At 41.7% G+C, this 19460-nt stretch overlaps 1 protein-coding gene across 2 annotated transcripts in view; it reads left to right on the top strand.

Annotated features, from left to right (window-relative positions):
- The window catches only part of EDRF1 (erythroid differentiation regulatory factor 1), a 411894-nt gene that overhangs the window by 222489 nt on the left and 169945 nt on the right, over positions 1-19460 (top strand). For both annotated transcript variants that reach the window (XM_078643521.1, XM_078643520.1), the window contains one exon: positions 2363-2474. In XM_078643521.1, coding sequence (XP_078499647.1) covers positions 2363-2474 — 112 coding nt within the window. The remainder of the gene's footprint in view (positions 1-2362; positions 2475-19460) is intronic.

The following is a 19460-nucleotide window of genomic DNA, read 5'->3' as shown; positions in this document are numbered from 1 at the left end:
TTGCTTTAAATATTACTTTAAACTTGACTTCAGCATTTAGTCTGGTTGACAATTAATTTGATACCTTGGCGTACTATATTAGGGAGGCCTTAATTGAAGCTAGCACTTAGCGCAATGGCTAATGGAACTCCATGTTAGCCAAAGGGGCTACCAGTCTTGCTATGAAGAAAACGGCAATTTTGAGTTTTCACTGTCGGGCCTTGTCAAGACCATGAGAAACATGGACATCTTCTTAATATTTAGCAACCTATCTGGTGGGCTACCTAGACCTTCCTTAGGGGTGACATTTTAATATTAAAAAGGGACGTTTGGACTTAGCAGAATAATTTATACTGCCATATCGAGTTGGCAGGTTAGAAGCTGCCCCTCTAGGCTGTGATGGCAGACCTAGAGTCACATTTTTATCCTGTCACTGTAGTGCTGGCACAATTAAGTGCTTCAGCCCACTAGTAACATTTACCTTACAAGACCTGGGTACCTTTTGAACCATATACTAAGGAGTTAAATATACCGTAAGTAAGCTAATCGGGTATTGGTCAACTGCAAACAACTTAGACGGGTCAGGTCACATGCACTGGGGTTGTGGACATCAATGCCCAGTGCATTACAATGTCAAAAAACCAGCAGCGTCGGCTCAAAATTCTGGGGGATATCACAAAGACCACTTTCCTACACAGTGGTTAATACCTTCAGAGAAGATTAAAAAGGGATCTTCCAATTTGACAACAGACTCCTTCCTAGGAAGCCTGCTTATTCTCTTCAAAGTTACTTGGTGATTATTTTACAACACCTTTCATGGAACGAATGACTCTTGCTGAGGCAGCCACCTATTGGTGACCACTGAGTGAAATGCAAGTGCTATCATAAGACTAACCTTTCACCTGTTCCTTTGGAACAAGATTTTACCATGCCCACGTCCGGCTTTTGTACTGAACATCCTTTCACCCATCGCAGTCATTCAAGCCATTATTCTATCAGCTTATCAATGCCATAGTATTTCGATTTTAGTCCAGTAGAACATGATAATAGGAACTCTGCCAGACCAATATACAGCATGTGTAAGACATACCTATTTATTAACAACAGCTACTTTGCTGTTGTTAATCAAGAACACTTCAGGGGAGGGCAGAATAAGATACTGTTGCGTTGCAGCAAGATCCTAATGGAGGAACTGCCCAAAATGATGATTTGATCTTTAGGGCATAACTTTGCAGAGCTGGCTGATTATTTTTATTCTGCGAAGATATGGGCAAGCAATTTTAAGAAATGTACACAGATGTATCACATTTCCTCAGTCTCCTCCACAGTATAATTATTGTCAGCAATCTATACCAAACATAGGTAAACCATAAAACAGGTGTCAGAGGTTGATCCAGGAGGACTGGATATGTGCCAGGTTTTCAGAATGCGCACATGCATCTTCATACAGGTGTTTAAAAGGAGCTAATTTACATTGTCAGTGGTTATCCAGAAAATCCAGCATGGATCCTGCTGTTGTGGACCTATGTTTAGACACCACCCCCCGGCGCGGGGGGGAGGGGGGAGGGAGGGAGGGAGGGAGGGGGAGAGGGAGGGGGGAGGGGGAGAGGGGTGGGGGAGAGGGGAGAGGGAGAGGGAGAGGGAGAGGGAGAGGGAGAGGGAGAGAGACACCCCCACCGAGACACCGACACCCCCCCCCCCCTATTCTAAAGGGGGCGATGGAATGGCTGATCTTGTCGATTAATAGTTCCCTCTACTTATTTACAGCAACTTTTCTGTTCTGCTGAATACTAAATGAATCACTGCCTCCTCTGCTTCTTGAATCAGCCTCTGTAGATGTGTATGGTGTTGTCCAAAGTGGTTTAACATACTAGGTTAAAATGCAACCCAGCCGACCATTCTCACAAGGTAAAAGTATAAACTGAAAAATCTAGTTAGAATATTCAACAGCGAACAAGACCTTCTGAATGCAGTGTTCATTCAGAGAGAATTTTAGAGGTTCTGATGAACTACACAAGTTTCATTGCTGGCCTTCACTCAGGTACCTTTAAAAACAATTTGAGATATTCATGATCCATCCAAAACATGATATGAATATAGCACGTGATTCCAGGACAAACAATGACCAAAGCAAAGTTCTATAGGTAGGTAATCTACTCTTCTGTTCATTCAGGGCTTATGTTCTTTCTGGACTCTACGAATGGTAGATTTATAAACTATGAATAAAATTAGTACTGACACCTTCATACAGGTTTTAATTATATCATGTAGTGTACCTATAAGACTGAATGTAAAAGAAAAAATGTGTTCTGAAAATCATGATGAAAATATGGCTTCTGCTTTCGAGTGGCATAATACCAGCTTGTTTTCTGTTTCTCTGCAGAGATAATAATAAACCAATAAATGTGCTGACTGGGATTGATTATTGGTTGGATAACTTAATATGCAATGTCCCAGAACTCGTAATGTGCTTCCATGTTAATGGCATAGTTCAGGTAAGCATTGCACAGAAAAACATTAACTCTTTATTCTGGGGTGAGTAACAGTGAAGCGCATGACTAGCAACAGACTGTTAGCACTTGAATCACAAGGCTCGGCGTGTGTAGTTAATAGTTACCAAGTTTGTGTTTTTCTGCAAGCACTTTGCTGCCTTTGTTCTGAGTTAAGGCAAAGATTTTATGTATTAACTGTTGTATGACAGCTGAACGGAATCACCATGTTTGTGTGTTAGCGATTAATCCGGTATATGTGTACGTTATGGATAATCATCTGAAGCTGAACTGCTTGTCACATCATATCCTTAAAATCTAATATTTATTAAGTTCTGCAAAAAATCTACCGACCCAGTTGTTTCTACATTCAATTGGTATTCTTTTGTATGCAATGGTTTGTAGACCAGTTTATCAGTGTAATTAGCCATTTTTGATTGTCAAACAGCAATGCTGTGGTCTAATGGGGTCATTCAGATTCTGAGGGGCACCCCACAGGTCAGCAGAGACTAAGGCCCATGCTTCTGTGTTGGAGCACCCTCCATTTAAATTTCCACCTCTTCACATGAGGAGCTTGTTCTTCTGTGGCGCCGCAAAGTCACTGATCATCTGATACGTGGAAACCATGTTTGTTTTTCAGTAGCAAACTTAAAAACTTAGATTTTGCTATTGAAGGCTAAAAAAGCAATAGCCCGCACAATCTGGAAGTGTTTTCCCTGTTCATGTGGATGCTTTACAATTTTTCCTGATGAGCGCTTCCAAACTTCCCAAACAGGTAAACAAACAGGTAAAATGTTTATTTGAAGGATGCGCTGCATAGAGCCTTCTGAGTACGGCCTTCTGAGTATTTTGACCATCTGATTTGCGTTGACTAATGGCCCTCTGTTTGAATGAGCATTAGTTTAAGGATTTCAGACTGTAGAGCAAGTTGAAATTTCAGCTGTTTTTACCTGGCACTTCACCCAGCTCCAACTGACCTTCTTACTCTATTGTGTGATGGTGAAAATCCAACCACTTCACATGGATGCTGGGTCCTACGTGCTACAAAGCTAATTGTGTTACCAATTCTAGTATTCTACCTAACTCAGTGATTCGTTATTGAAGACCAAGTTGTTCCACTCATTTCCATAATTAACTGAAGTGGGAGTGCAATATCCTTGGCGTGTGACTATAATGAGTGAATTTAAGTGTTTTGTGCTTTTATACTTTTTAATTGACTGACTGAAAGTGATATGCCAAAGTGTTTTTCAATGTGTGAGCTTTCCAAGTTCTTGGATGCTGCCTTTACTGACCTTATATATGTTTGCAGATGTAAGTGCAAAAAATGCCATTACCTACTTGGAGTCTGATATTCCCCACCTTGTAAACTTTGAAACAATCAGTTTACTTAAAGATGCAAAAAAGTCTTAATCACATTATTGGGTCTGAATTCAACCAGTTTTATCCACGAAGTTTCACTTAAGTGCACAATAAAAACCATCTATGGGCTTAGATGTTGGATCCTGATTTCCAGAATGTAGCTCTGTGCACATCTGCAGACACAGATACAGCTTGCAACTATGGAAAAATCAGAGCTGATACAGCTTTTAAAGGTCTAAACGGGGAATTATCACCTGCATTCATCGATTGGGAATGTGCTACTTCAATTTCCTTGTGCAAAACTCACCTGGAATCCATTATTGTGACTTGGCTTCACGGTACAGAAGTTTATTGTCCATTCAGTATTCCATTTAACAAGAACTTAAGCAAAGATCAAAAGGATTGAATCACAAAACCCTTAAAAGGCCACTGAACATCTACTGTGATTGGGATCATAATGTTTGGAGCACATTGCAAACTTTGAACTTCACAAAAATCTCTGAAAATACTCCTGTATATCTACATTAACCATAGATTTCCTATGGTGGTATTCCTCATGTATACCTAAGGGGATTGTCCATTTGGTGGCAATTCTGGTTAAGAGTGGAAGAATAAGAATTTCTATAATTAACGTTTTTGTTTTTTTGTACTTGTTTGATATTATTCTTTTTAGAAACATCCCCTTACCCACACCCCCTTACACACACCCCCATGACAATCCGGAGCATTTCCATTGCATTCCCAAATGGAATGTGCAATTGTTTTCAAAGTGGGACTGACCTTGCAAAATGGTTGTGAAGCATCACTGTCTGGGAGTTTGATAGCACAGCCTGACGCTCATTTTTATGCCCTTTTTCCTATTCCTACCCCCATTTATTATGGTGAAATATTTACCATATCTACTGCTGTTGTGAGTTCACTTTGATATATTAAAATTAAAATTAAGTCACCTTGATACTGTGGATCAGGATATGAAATTTAGAATTGTAGAGGCCTACATTTTTTTCTGTGCAATAACATTTTGTTGAGTTGACCCTTTATTGTTACAGTAAGCTTTATAGTACTCACACTGAAATCTGTCTGGCCCAGCTAACTCTCCATTTTCTGGTTTAGTGGTGATTTCCATTTTCACTTCTTCAAGCTCCAATCTATTTTCAATATTTGATTGAATCGATTGATATTGGATTTAGAAATTCACCAATCTCATACTATTTTACTAACCTTTGTCCTTTGAAAAATCGGCAATTTGTTCTCTGATTTTAATTGATATTGCTATGCTTTTGATTTTTTCTAAACTTTGATCATTAAAATAGTTGAACAATATTGGCAATTGCTTTTGCCTACAATTCCAACATAGCTCCTCTTTTATTTCCATATTCAGACATGCTTGCCCTACGTTTCTCTTGTGTGCTCTGAATAGGAGCGCAAAGGAAATCGAGATCTAAAATATCATGTCTTTCTTGAGAGACTTCTCCCTATGTACATCTACTTACATGAAGTAAAAGTAATTGAAGGAACTTTATTGACCTTTGCAGTGTTGCAGTATTCTGCTTCGTTTCCCCCTGAAATCCTTAAATGCGATCCCTTACAATTACTGTCTTGACATCTCAGATAACTTTTTCCGTTGCTGTAATTAAAAAGAAATCTGTGATAATTCTAAAGAATTACTCCTTCCTGACCAGGATGCCGTCAGACATACATTAAATTTTTTGAAAAAGAATATTCTTCCATTGTGAGAATCATTCTATCATGATCTTAAATGTGACTTAGGGCCTGATTACAATCTTGGCGGGTGGGATACTCCATCACAAACGTGACGGGTATCCCGTCCTCCATATTACAAGTTCCATTATAGCCTATGGAACTTGTAATACGGCGGAACAAGATATCCCTCACGTTGTTGTGATGGAGAACCCCAACTGCTAAGATCGTAATCAGGCCCTTAGATTGTGGGCTACTTCTGTGACATTGGTTTACTATGGAATAACAGTTAGAAAGCTGTAATTCAGTTCCTTGGTCAAAGTAAAATGTTCACTGTCTCTAAGTGGGGTACTGTATTTCTGGACATGACATAATTTTAAATCCCAAATTAGTGATGATTATAAGAGGTGGATGGTAATAGGATGTGTTCCAGCAAGTGGTAGATGTATATTTTATCAATCCATGTTTTCCCCAGTTTCATTTAGATTGTGTTGAAAGGTGGCCATAGTGCTGATGGAAAAGCATTTTGTGTCATTTAAAGTGGCAGACTTTGTCCTGACTGCTTTGAAAGGAAAGTTTTATAGAGAAAATATTTGTAGTAAATGTTCCCCATGTTCTAGTTGGCATTTCCTTGAGGATGGTCTCACGTCGTACATGTGACACAAGAGACCGAAATATTGATGTCTGTTCCACTTCTCATACAGTAATTAATGGATCTTTGGATCAAGTAATATGTACAAAGTACTGGTTCCATTACTCAGGAGAGTGGATTTTACTTACATTAATCTAGGTGTTTCAAGAGAGACTTTGGGTTTTCTGTACTTGATTTAATGTATGTCAGGTTATGTATGTTCAAAGAACCCCCATAATGTGATTTTGAACCAAGTCCTAAACAATATAAGTTTTTACCTTTGGAAATGAAATTTGTGCATGCCTGTTTATACTTTTTTCATACTTGAGTTACACGATTGATCATTTAATTTGGGATGTCTGGATTAACTGTTTTTGACACCGACTTATCTTAATTGTTACAATTTTTTTTTTATAAATGATGCCCTTTCAGCATTTTACCTTGTATCATATTGATATCTTAACTCCCGAAGGATTATTGGGTTGTCCATCCTCGTAGTAGTCATGATTTAGAGAGGAGGCAGCTTTGTATTACTGCAATAGGGAAGCCACCGTCTGTGGCTTCCTCATCTCCATTCTCCTTTTTTGATGTGTTCTCCCTGTTTCCAACCCCTCACCCCCAATGTTTATGGGGTCTCCTTAGTTTGGTAACTAATGTCTTCACCTTCCAACTTTTTTTTCTCATCACATACTAACGCACCTCAACTCACCTCTGGACATGACAGAACAGACTGATCTAGGTTTTTATTAAACTATAGTTCAATCAATTTAATTCTCATCCAAACTCCTAGACTCCCACATTACTTAGGCTCTAAACTCAGCCAAATGAGTGGGATAAATGTTTGAATCTTAAAAAACTACAAGTGAGAACAGATCTATATGGAGCCATCATGACCGAGTTTCTCAAGGCCTAGTTGTGATTAATGATCCTTGGATGTTCTTGGAGGAAAAAACGTTCATGAAAGACTAGTTTCTGATTTCATGTCGCTTCATGTGGGACTGCTCATCTTAATCATGAATACAGACACACACCTCGTGGACAATTTGCTAATCCAAATTCAGGTTTTAGAGACCAATAATAAAGCTACATTTCAACTGAATATTTACAAAAACGACTAGAAGATATCAATAAGAACCATAATTGAGAGCAGGGAATTCCTGACACCAAACAGGACGACAAAACTAAAGAAATATGTCGCTAAATTCTTTCTTGACTGGGTTTATCCTTACATTACTGAAGTTTATTCTCAAACATTGACTGGGAAGACCAACAAAAAGGGTTCCAAGGGGTGGCATCAGATTTAGAGGCCCAATGTGGGTGCCAAGATTGGACATCTAACTTTGATGACTGGAGTAGCAGTAGTAAGGATTCAGAGAAAGGATTTCACACAATAATGTCTGGGTACTGAAGGCATTGTGCAAAATATATACAGGTTTACAGTTTTTTTTTCCCTAACTCCTACTTTGGGGATACCCCAGACACTTTTCATGTGAGTGTGCTCTTTTGTTTTAAATGAGAAGAGGAAAGGGGAGACTCACTCAGCAAGTACACTGGTTTCCCCCACTGTCCCATTGACACAAGGATTAAACCAAGGAATCAACAGGCCACGGCGAGCCACAAACCCTACTAGTAGTAGTAATCCCAGTGAAGCAGTTTTGAAATCAAAGCAATGTATTATGAGTTAAGGACTCTGGTTTGTTCCAACCAATCCAGATGACAAATTCACAATCCAGACAGAATGAGCACCATTTTTCAGGAAAGTAGATCTCACTTTGAATTGACAAAAGAGCCAGTCATCAAAGGTCAGAATACCCGATTGAAAAAGAAATCCACCTTCAGTTTCCATTTTAGAATGTCATTCCAGTGGTACATACAAGCTGTATGGGGAGATTGCTTGTTCTTCAATTTATCACATAAAGAAATTCAGACTGTAGAACATTTGGGCATTGATTCAGCAATTACAATCAAACCAGCAGACCAGGGTGATGCAATTGTTCTATTAAGGATTACAACAAGAATGCTTGTGACAGCTGTTTTATGTGTCACAATCTACCACACATATTTGACTAATAAATACAAGATTCCTGTTTGCTTGGCCTCATTAGCTACTGTTCTCGATCTGTGACTCTATTAAAAACACTCTTATTTCACTCCCTTTGGCCACTTGGCCTAGACTTGTTCATGCCCCGTCAATCAAAGCATAGTTGAGGCATGAGGCAATCTACCACTTTTTCTTTCTAAAGCATTTTGGTATACTTTTTATGTGGTGCTCACCTGTCACTGTGTGACACACTTTGAACATGGTCGTCATGACAGAGGACTGCTATGTTTGTTTTTTCAACCAGAGTGACCTTTTTGTCTTGTAAATGTTATGCCATTTCCTGGTTTTGTTATCTCCCGATTAATACAGATTCAGTTGTCTGTGAAACCAAGCATACATTCAGCTACCACTGGTTGTATATATATTTCTATTATCTTTATTTTCTCTACTAGCAGAGCAGAATTTGATCCTGATGAATGCCTCTTTACCACTGGCGAGTGTCTCCTTTTGGTAGACACATCTTAACTGCATACATTAGGTTGAACTATACCCCTTTTTTTGTCAAATCTGTTTATTGGCAGTTAAAATTTTAACAGTACAATAAGCGCAGCAGTCAATATGGCTTATTCACTTGGCAAGCTCAAGTATATCTGCGTTTACAAACTAACATGTCAGGGGGCACCACAACATTACATGTAAGTAACTCAACAATCAGGAGTAAGCGCGGAAATTGGTTGCAAGGCGTCTGTGTAGTCCAGACCCGCGCACAGAGATGATGTTTTGTAACCACTGTGAAAAAAGGAAAGTCAGAACGAACAGCGGCATGAGCACAGACATACATTTATAATTGTCTCCTTCCTATCCCCCCTCAGCCCCCCGCCCCCCCCACACGTGCGCACATCCCCAACCCTGACCATTCCTGCATAATAAGCATATACAACCCGGCAGGGCAGCGCATTTAATGTCCGGACATGGGAACATCTTGCGGCTTACTCCAACCCCCCTGTGTGCCCATCTAGTTCTTCGCAGCCACCTCGTTCGCTGCTCTTTCTGGTAGCTGTAGCGCGTTAAGCATGCGCTCCCAACGCTCTGCCATAGGTTCCCTGCGAAGTCCCACAGTTTCCTCCCTGCGTATGACAGTCCATTCCGCTCGGGCCCATGCCTGGAGAGAGGAGATCCACGCGTGCACGCTAGGCGGATCATGCGCCTACCATCTCCTCGTGAGGAGGCGTGTTGCCACAACCATCCCCAGGTCTAGGAAACGGGACGACACCTTGTCTTTGGGCGGCCTCTGGAAGTGGTGCAGAAGGTACTCAGGCCAATTAAAGGGGATAGCGCGCCCCGTGCAGCTCTTAAGTAACTCACTGATGTCGTCCCAGTAGGTGCCCAGCCCGGGACAGTTCCACAAAAGGTGAAGAAGACCTGCTCCCACCTCCCCGCACCAGGGGCTCGCCGCGTCAGACCTATGGAAATACTTGTTGATTAGTTCGGGTGTGAGATAGGCCCTATGGATAACGTAGAGCTGGATTTGATGAAAGCGCATGTTCCCGGGGATGCGCACCAGACTCCTGAGGATTTTCTCCCATTCCTTATCGGCGAGTGCCCGTCCCAAATCCCGCTCCCATTTGCCTCGGAGTGGGGCCAAATTAAAGTCCGTGTGTGCCCGTAAAGACGCAGCAAACCACCGGACCAGGTGTCTACCCCTACCCATAACATGTAGGTATTGCATGGTTAGATGTTGCTCGGGCTCCGCCGTGACATCTCCCCATCTGGCCGTAATTCTCGCTACTAGGGAACGATGTAGTAGGAACCCCCCTGGAAAGAGCCCATCCTCGGAAACCAGCGTCTCATAAGGCGTCAGTGTGCCGTCCCTGTAGAAGTCCCCCAATGTCTGAACATCTGCCTCCAGCCATTGCTCTAACATGGGGCGCATAAGCACCCCCTCACCACCCGGCGAACCCTCCAAGGGCACCGCAGGTGCGTAGGGAAGTACCGTTTGTGTAAGGTACAGTGCTCTGCGGAAGCATTTGTAAGCCACCGCCAGCAGAAGCGGGGCGGGTCGCTCGGGCGCCGCCAGCTGGTGAAAGAGTTTAGTGACATGCTCCAGAGTATATGGCGGCCCATCTGCGGCCGTGTCGTCTCTCCCCCTATCTGCCAGCCAGCGGGAAAACCATTGGAGCTGCGCAGCCAAATAGTAATGCTCGAGGGTTGAACTATACCCCTTCTTTGTATCCTATACCCACGGGCGTCAAGACTAAATCAATACAGGTCCATCAGGAGGTTGTTTTTACAGTTTATTTTCCCTCTACATTCATTATCAGTTTTGTTGATTCACCCACAACTACCGCTGTGGAGGTCTGCCTCCTGCTTTAGCAACTTCTCGTGAGCGCCCTGCTTATGAAGATTACAGGCCATACCAGGAGCACCCATAGAGTTAGTGTGAGGAGGGGCTCTATGATTAACTATGCCACCTCCATGTGGGCAAGGGTACCGCCTTTCAAGTTAGAGGGACTTACACATTGCTTCATTTTACAGCACTTGAGATTTCCACCCCATGTTAATGAAATGATCCTCGATTTGGAAATAACTTCTCAGTGCACTCATTAAGCCCGGCCACAGACCATTTTAGCTGTTTTGCAAAGCTCTTGTCAATACCAAAAGTAAAAAAGGAAATATACATGGAGCCACTTACTGCTCTATTAACAGATAACCTGAAGATTCACCAGTACAGTGCACTGCGTGAAAATCTCCCCTGCTTCAGACATCCAATGACCCAAAACGCTGAACTGCACTGCACTGCAAAAAATGCAGCCGAATTTGTAGATTTCATGGACTCCTAGTCTCTTGATCTGGCATTTATAACTGAAACCTGGGCTGATGCCGCTTCAGGCCCGGACCTGATCTCGGCGATGCCAACTGGTTTCTCTAATTTCAGCCCAGATATTGCCTTGCAACCCAACCTAGATGTTTCACACCTAACAACTATCAGCCAATTCCACGTCTTCTGTTCCCAGCAAAACTTGTCAAGAAAGCAACCAACTTTGAACTGACTTAATTTATTAACAATAATCATCTTCTAGACCTGGCACAGTTTGGCTTTAGAAGTCAACACATCACTGAATTGGCTTTGATCACGGCAATAGAAGAAATCAGACACATTCTAAATGCTTAGACCTCTCAGCAGCATTCGGCACAATCAATCGCGACCTGCTTATTGACCCTCTTTCCTCCATTGGTATTAAAGGGAAAGCTCTCTCCCTTTTGAAATCCTTCCTTACTGAACAAGAGCAAGTTGTTGCCTTAGTGGTCTTCACTTCACCTTCCTTCTCACTGCCATGTGACGTTCCACAAGGGCCATAATTGAGTCTTACTCTTTTTAACCCATTCGTTAATCCACTGGCTAATCTGATTAAATGCTTTTGGCTTCTTGTTGGTGTCCTATGCCAATGACACCCAGATTATGGTGTCAGTGGTCATTAACCCAGAGGTCACCACTAATAGATTCCACAACTGCATGCTTCAAATTGGGAGATGGATGAATGACATCTGTCTGAAGTTGAACTCTACCAAAACGGACGTTCTGTTATTTGGCAGAATCTCTTCCTTCTGGTCCACTAGCTGGGGGCCTCAGGATCTAGGTACTGTTCCCACCTCGGTCACAAAGGTGAAAAACCTTGGGGTTCTTTTTGACAGTAAGCTGTCTTTTAAAGGTCAGATCAATTCCATTATGAAGTTACTCAGGCAAGTCCTCCTCCTTATCCCACAAGAATTGCAGAAAGCAGTGGTTTCTGCCAGTGCTTAATTTGTGCTTGGCACCAGCACTTAATTGTCGGTACCGGCTCTAGTGGCAGTCCACTACGTGATAGCGCTGTCTGAAATGAGCTCATTTACGATATTTATTAAGTCAAATGGCATTGAAAATTAATAATACCAGCCTCTCATGACATTATTATTGCTTTATGTGGCCTAAAATAGTCTAAATTGTCACACTGGTAGGAGTGTGATGGTTAGGTGTTATCTTGGTATTGTCATTGGCACCAGTGACTGGGGCGTTGCGTGGTGCAGGCTAAGTTGGCCTTCCGAGAAGGGCCCTGGCACTTCATTTTTTTTTTACAAATTAAGCACTGGTTTCTGCTCTTCATTGCTTAAAAATGGACTACTGTAATGCGCTCTACACTAATATTCAGAAAAGGTTCTTAAACAAACTACAGATTCTGCAGACCGCTGCTGCCCGACTGATCTTAGGCATTCCCAAGCACAAGTCTGCTTCACAAGCCTTGGTCCTGGTTCAGTGGCTCCCCATCAAGAAGCATATAGATTTCAAGGGCATCTGCATCACATTTAAATCCTTGCATAATCTTGGTCGGGAATATCTTATACGGCGTTTTCAGCATTAAATTCCCACCAGACCTCTTTGGTCAGCCTCACCTTTTAACTTAGTTGTCCATAAATTTAAAAGATCAACTGGGGTGAAGGGAGCTATCTGACCTGCACTTCCAAGCTTTGGAATGCTAGGCTTTGCTTACTTTCAGAAAAGCCCTGAAAACGTGGCTTTTCAAACTATAAGATTCAGGTATTGGGCCTACTCCTCCATACCTTTATGATTGTTTCCCTTTCTTGGGGTAACCCCTAGACACCTCTGGGTATTAGATAGCTCTAGAAATGTTATTTTTATTTAATTTCATTACATCATCCAGACCTGGATGACGAGCAGCTACCTGAAGCTCAGCCCAACCGAGACAGAATTCCTGTTATATCCCGAAAACAAGAAACAGTACAAACCTGGTTCAATGACATGAATCTTGACAGCTTCGAACCCCAACTTTCACTGATTTCCAAATCTCTTGATTTTGATCTAGACACCAACATACCTTGAAGGAACATATTTCTAAAAAATCAAATGTAGCCTTGTACCAGCCATCTGTTCTAAAGTAAGTGAAGCCATTTCTTCCAAAAAGCGACTTCAGAACTTCTGTTCTCTAACTCTCACATCTGAATTGTGGTAATGCCCTACTCCATGGCCTTCCAGATACACAGTTGCACCCCTAAAGGGTATACTGTACACCGCAGCCCATCTCATCCAGGCCCTGAAGAATTATGCACCCACTCATGCTGATAAAAATCCATTGGCTCCCCTGCATCCTGGCCACCATGAGACTGCAGACTATGAAGTGTAAAAACGACAAAGCGAGGTAGCAGGCCTCCTTTTCCATCTATGCACCCAGGATCTGGAACAACATCCCTGTATCCATCAGGGCCAACACACAGCTACTCCAATGCAGGAAAGAGTTGAAGCTCGCCTCTTCCAAGAACACTGATTAACAATGTTTTAACCAACCATAACCCAAGTACCTATCCTATAACTTATTGCCTTTATGGTTGTCTTTGACCGTATACTGCATTTGGCTGCTTTTTAGTTGGATTTGAGCTGTAGAAATACCATATACTGTTTTTTGTTTGTATCGTGTAGCTCATTTAGGTCCCATGTAAATATTGTACATTTTGTGGTCACCTTTAAAGTATTCCCTTCCCAGAATTCCTGTTTCACATTATTTTGTTACAAAGAAGACTGGTACATGTGCTTCCGATCCACTTATTTTCATTTTATTTCCGCTTTTTACTTTAATTCTTTAAAAAAAGTTTTTCTTTAATGTGCCTCCATTTATCTTCTTTTCATTGATTGTCCTTTCCCCAACTTCACATTAGTGCGACAGCAGTTTTGAGGCTCAGGTGAAGTTCATTGCAAGTTCTGGAGAAATTATTAATCCGTTGTCATCCAGATGAGGTTTCTTACTTCCATATCAATTAAATGACTTCTGGGTCACTCACTTACCTTTCTGCTAGTGTATAAATATTGCACTATTTTTACACATAATCGCTTGTATATGATGTGATATTTCCAATAAAGTCATCGGCCTCCTTTGTAGAGCTAAAAAACATAGTTTTGCCTTCATGTATCTCCTTCAGTTTTTCCAGGTCCTGCTAAATAAAAACTGTTACTCCAAACTCCTAAAGCTTTATACACATTTCTGTGGCTTTTCTGCTAATGTCTGATCTAGCATAACCAGTATTGCACATAGGTTTCTCTTTAGTGGGTTTATTTCTTATGGTCCTCTTCTCAGTGTATGCTTACACATTCTCATTACCTCTATTTTTGCAGTCAATGTAACTCTGTCTAGGGTACGTTCATACTATCTTTCAGGAATGTGTCCCTTCCAGTCCACTGACACCCTATTGTCCTGTATTGGTATTGGTATTGATGCATAGTTTTGCCCATATTGCCTCCCCTGCACCTCCCTTAACCCACAAACCACTTGGTATAAATAAAGATATTTCTTTTTTTTGACTGTTTTTAAAGTGTACTTGGGGTATAACTGAAATTGTCCTCCTTCTTTAATTTTAGATTTTGTTTTAACTTCTATTTCTAGATCAGTCCTAATAATTGTGCTTTATATATTAGGGTAATACCGATCATTCAGGCTCTTTGTGCATTTTGTATTTTATAGATCTTAAACCCTATGAATATGAAACTGGGATTTACTATGTTTATTCAATAGTGACCGTTCTTTATCTCAGTTTAGTACTTGGTTAAGGCTACTACATGATAAGTAGTGACTTTTTTTATAGTGTGTCTAGTATTATAGCCGTTGTGTCGTACATCTCTGCAAGTCGTGTTGATACTGCATCTTCAAAATAGACGTAATTTTTGTCTCTGGGCCTTTGTATCATTTCACAGACGAAACCCTGTTGTGCCACAACACCATGAGTACTGCAGAATTTTCTGTTTCCTTCCTACCACTACCCATTTTCTTGTTTGAATTACCACTAAATCACACTGTCACTAATGTCTAGAATCTCTTCTGCTCATGGGCACAGACAATACTTCTCTCCAGGGACCACCATATGGCATATGATCTGAACTGTACCGAGCAGTGCATTTTTAAAAAGAAACTTTATTAGCATTTTCAATGATTCCACAACTATTCACTATAGAACATTACATAATTTTATGAGTAGGGCATTTACCATCCCACCATAACACCAGCACCACATTCAACAGCCCTCATCAACCATCTCTTCCTCCTCCACCTCTGTGTTGTGTACCACTTTTGCTGCCTACTTCCGTCCTGACAATTCTGCTGCCAAACAAGTCAGACATTCTACAGCATGTCTCCTTAATGCAGATCCCTGGATTAAGAGTTGGATTAGCCTCAGGTGGCGCATGACATCAATTTAACACTGATTGGACTATACATGTCCTATGATTTTAAAACTAAGTGGGGGAAACAAAATCCTTATAAAAAACTATTTAAAAAAGTCAGCGTGTTTGCTTGCCGTTCGTCAGATAGTTGCCGTTTAGTCCAAGCCTGTCTTATAAGGCTTTCAGTCATCCCCAGAATCTATCTTACTTCTTTCACAATTGGCTTATTCGTCATTCCACTACTTTAATGCAGGCATCATAGGATAAATTTGTGTGACATGGAAATGTATGCACTGTGCTGTCTTCTTACAATATTCCCACTTAGTCTAACAAATTCTCCAGTATTGGATCTTTCATTTATTCACATGCTCAAAGTGGGTGTCCCTCGGTATAATTGTAAAGCAGTACATCAAGCTACACATATATTGCCCAGACAACATTCACTTCATAAACGTATCCACACCCTTTATAAGGGACCAAACTTCAGCCAGTCAAGTGACAGCATCCTCTAGAACACTCCCCATAGAGGCTTTATTCCCTCAGATTTTCTACCTCACGTCTTGTGAAGGGAGTCTCTCTGAGATCTGTTCAGTTTATCACAAGTTTTTCCTCATTATAAAAGGCTTATTCAACAGAAAATATAGTTCTAACTTGCACCTGCCAAGATCTGACTACTCAATGTCAGAATCAACAAAGAATGGACTGTTCAGGTCTTGTGGAACTTGTAAACATAGGAGATTTCTTTTGGAAGCCCCACATAAGGAGTGTATTTGTGTCTATATCCTTCACCCAAGGTAAAATCTTGTAAAATATTTTGTACCTTTTCTTCTAAGACTCTTAAAGATAGAAAGGTGAGGCTTCTTATAATGGCTCAAAATTTTATCTAATGAGACTTTGATTTCTGAGGAGGATAGTAAAGATTCCTCAAAACTAGAAGTGATGTCACAGAAAAGAGAAAGGTCACATGATCAGAGATCTTCAGAGTCACCAAAAAAGATATTAAAAAAAGAAAAGACCTATCATAAATTTTAAAGAGAGCAGAGGATATCAGAAGAGCACTCTCATAGACAGAAAAAGGAGAAAGTCTCCCCAGAAAAAGTAAGACCTGAGTCTACCACTTCCTCCCCGAGTTTGGCATTACACTGGAAAAAACCTTCCTCAGAGCCATGAACAGTAACTGGTAAATCAGCCTTAAAATTTTTGTTGACAACAACGTCGTTGACATCCACATCGACGATTAAGTTGGCATCGACAACGTCGACTTCCACACAGACAACAACAATTGCATCGATGATAATGACACTGTCAGTGGCAAAGACAGCGCTGATGTAGATGCTGTTGATGAAGACATAGTTGATAATGGTAGGACTGTCCATGAAGAAACCATTGACGATGCTCTCGATGATCGAAAGGAGGTCTCAATCGACTATATAAATTACAGTTTGATCGTCAACGACATTGTCGATGAGTGGAAAAAATACAATCTGACACTTTAATACCCGAGCACCAGAGTTTACCTCTCCAAGCAGAGTTTCTTCTCTCCCGCCATGCCACTTACTAGATGAAGGGAATTCGGATAATGAAGGACTATTTGAAATGGCCCATAGTCCTTCCGAACTGAATGGTAAGTATCAGGACAAAGGTGAAGAGGAATAATATGACCATTATTATTCCTCAGGACCACAACATTGTATAGAGAAACCTACTCCATATATGGACCAATTCTAGCATTATGGTCATCCTCCGCTTCAAGGGGACATGGTTCAAGTACCTATAACTTTAGTAGAAGACCTCCAAGGTATGTTACAAGACTATTACAGAAGGTTTCCGGAACCTACAAAGGCTGCATCTCCCTTACAGATAATGCTTTTGCCGCAATCCCCTCAAGTACAAACCCCCACTCCGCGCACTCTTCATACTTTACGCCTCTAAATCCCAAGAGATCTCCAACTTTGAACATTGCAGTGCCGCCCACGTATGAGACAGACTCCACGGATGAGGATAGAGAAGAAGGGGGAAATCCCTGACAACGCCTAGTAATTGGCATGATTATCTATTTCCAGCCCGATCTCCATCTGGACCACAACTGGTGGATTCTCCACCCGATGACATCGGAGGATTTCATAATTTGATGGAAAGCGCAGCAAAAAGGTTTCAATTGCCATTGAGTACAAACACTCAAATTGTTTTTATATGACTTTCAAAAACCTGCTGAAAAAAATCAGTTAAGGCAACCCCTATAGTAGATTCTATTTGGGAGGAAGATGTTAAGACAATGAAGAACCCAGCTACAGTCTCTGCAGTTTTACCTAGATTAAATAAAAAATATAAAGCATCAGAAAACTCACTAGCAGGCCTGATTGGCCATCCAAAACCAGTTTCTATAGTGACTCAAGCACCTCATAGTCGCTCCAGGAATCCATCCACACCCATCTCAATACCACCTGATAGAGAAGGCCGGCGCTTAGACAACATTGGGAAATGCTTTTCCACTATGTCTGCAACTACTGTTCGTGCAACCAATTCATTGGCTATTCTTAGCCTTTATGGCAGACAAATGTTTTCAGGCATAGCCACATACATGTATCTCTTGCTAGAAGATGTAAGAGAAGAAGCAAAAAAGATCTTACAGAAGTGGGAGAGTGTAGGAAAGTGGGTTTCTGTTGAAGCAACCCCTCTACTTTTTGCCAGATTTCTGATGCACTTTGACTTGATGTGCTCTGGGTCCTAGCAAGTCAGGTTCCCAGGGCCTGGGTACTTTTCCAAAACTGTATATTTGTACTTACAATTAGCACCTCTCTGGCCACATGTAAGTCTCTTGTAAAAGGTACCATGGGTTCGCAGGGCACTGTGACCAGGGAAGGCCTCTAAGGGCTGCAGCACCTATTGTGCCACCCTTAGAAGCCCCGTACCATAGCACACACACACTGCCATTGCAACCTGCGTGTTCTGGGGCAGAGAAAAATGAAGGGTCAACGTGGCACACATACGTGTGTGCCATGCCTGCAACCCACTGCCTATGGTATAGGTAAGTCACCCCTCTAGCTGGGTGCACCATACCACTGGTGAGGGTACAGTTGCATGAGCACTGTACCCCTACAGTGTCAACTTCCATTCTTAGGCATTGTAAGTGCAGTAAAGCCATAATGAGTATATGGTCTGCGAGTTTGACATCACGAACTCCACAGCACCATAATGGCTTTACTGAATTCTGGAAAGTTGGATAGCAATCTTCTCAGTATATTAAACACACACTGGTGCCAGTGTCTGATTTATTATACATCTTAGAGATGCCCCTGAAAAACGACGCACCTCTGGTAAACACCAGCCTGCCACCACAAGACATGTCTCTGGACCCCAGGGGTGGGAGCCTTTGCTCCCTGGACCCAGAAACAAAGCCTTTCCTGGGCAGAGGTGTTCACACCTTCCACAGGCCTGAAAGAGCCAGCTGTGGCAGGGGAGCTTCAAAGTCCTTGCCGGCTTTGCAACGCGGCCCACAGCCTCTCCTGTTATCAGAAGCAGGCCCCCTTCCTGTCTCACCCCTTTTTCAGCAGGGAGACAGGCGGGAAAAATTAGAGCAGCCTAGACAGTGTGCCCACCTCTGCCAACACCACCCCTTAAGTGGAGGAGGAGAGGTGAAGTCCACTCTTAAGGACAATCGGAATAAAGGATTCTGCCCACTTCCCCACGTGGGGTGAGCCCACTAAGGATGTAGTTACCCTACGGTCTGTAGCCCATTGGTTACTACCGCAAGACCCCTAAAACGCCCCCTAAATACAGTATTTAGGGGGCAGCCCTGAACACAGAAGGCAGACAAGCAAGAAGAAGGACTGAAGAGCCATGCTGAAGGATGAAAAGGAGCCTGTTTTGAAAAGTACAATTTTACTTACCTGTACCAAGTCCTGCTTGGTTCTAAAAATAAAATACAACTAAAGAAATAATTTTTTATACAAACAATTGGTCTGAGTTCAATCTTTGAGTGTGTGACATCATTTCTTGCCTGAGTGTGTACAATAAATGCCTACCCTCTGATAAAGCCTTACTGGTCACCCACACTAC

Source organism: Lissotriton helveticus, chromosome 5_1 (assembly GCF_964261635.1).
Source record: "Lissotriton helveticus chromosome 5_1, aLisHel1.1, whole genome shotgun sequence".
Classification (NCBI taxonomy): domain Eukaryota; kingdom Metazoa; phylum Chordata; class Amphibia; order Caudata; family Salamandridae; genus Lissotriton; species Lissotriton helveticus.
Note: the sequence above shows the minus strand (reverse complement) of the source record. Positions and strands in the feature narration are given on the sequence as shown.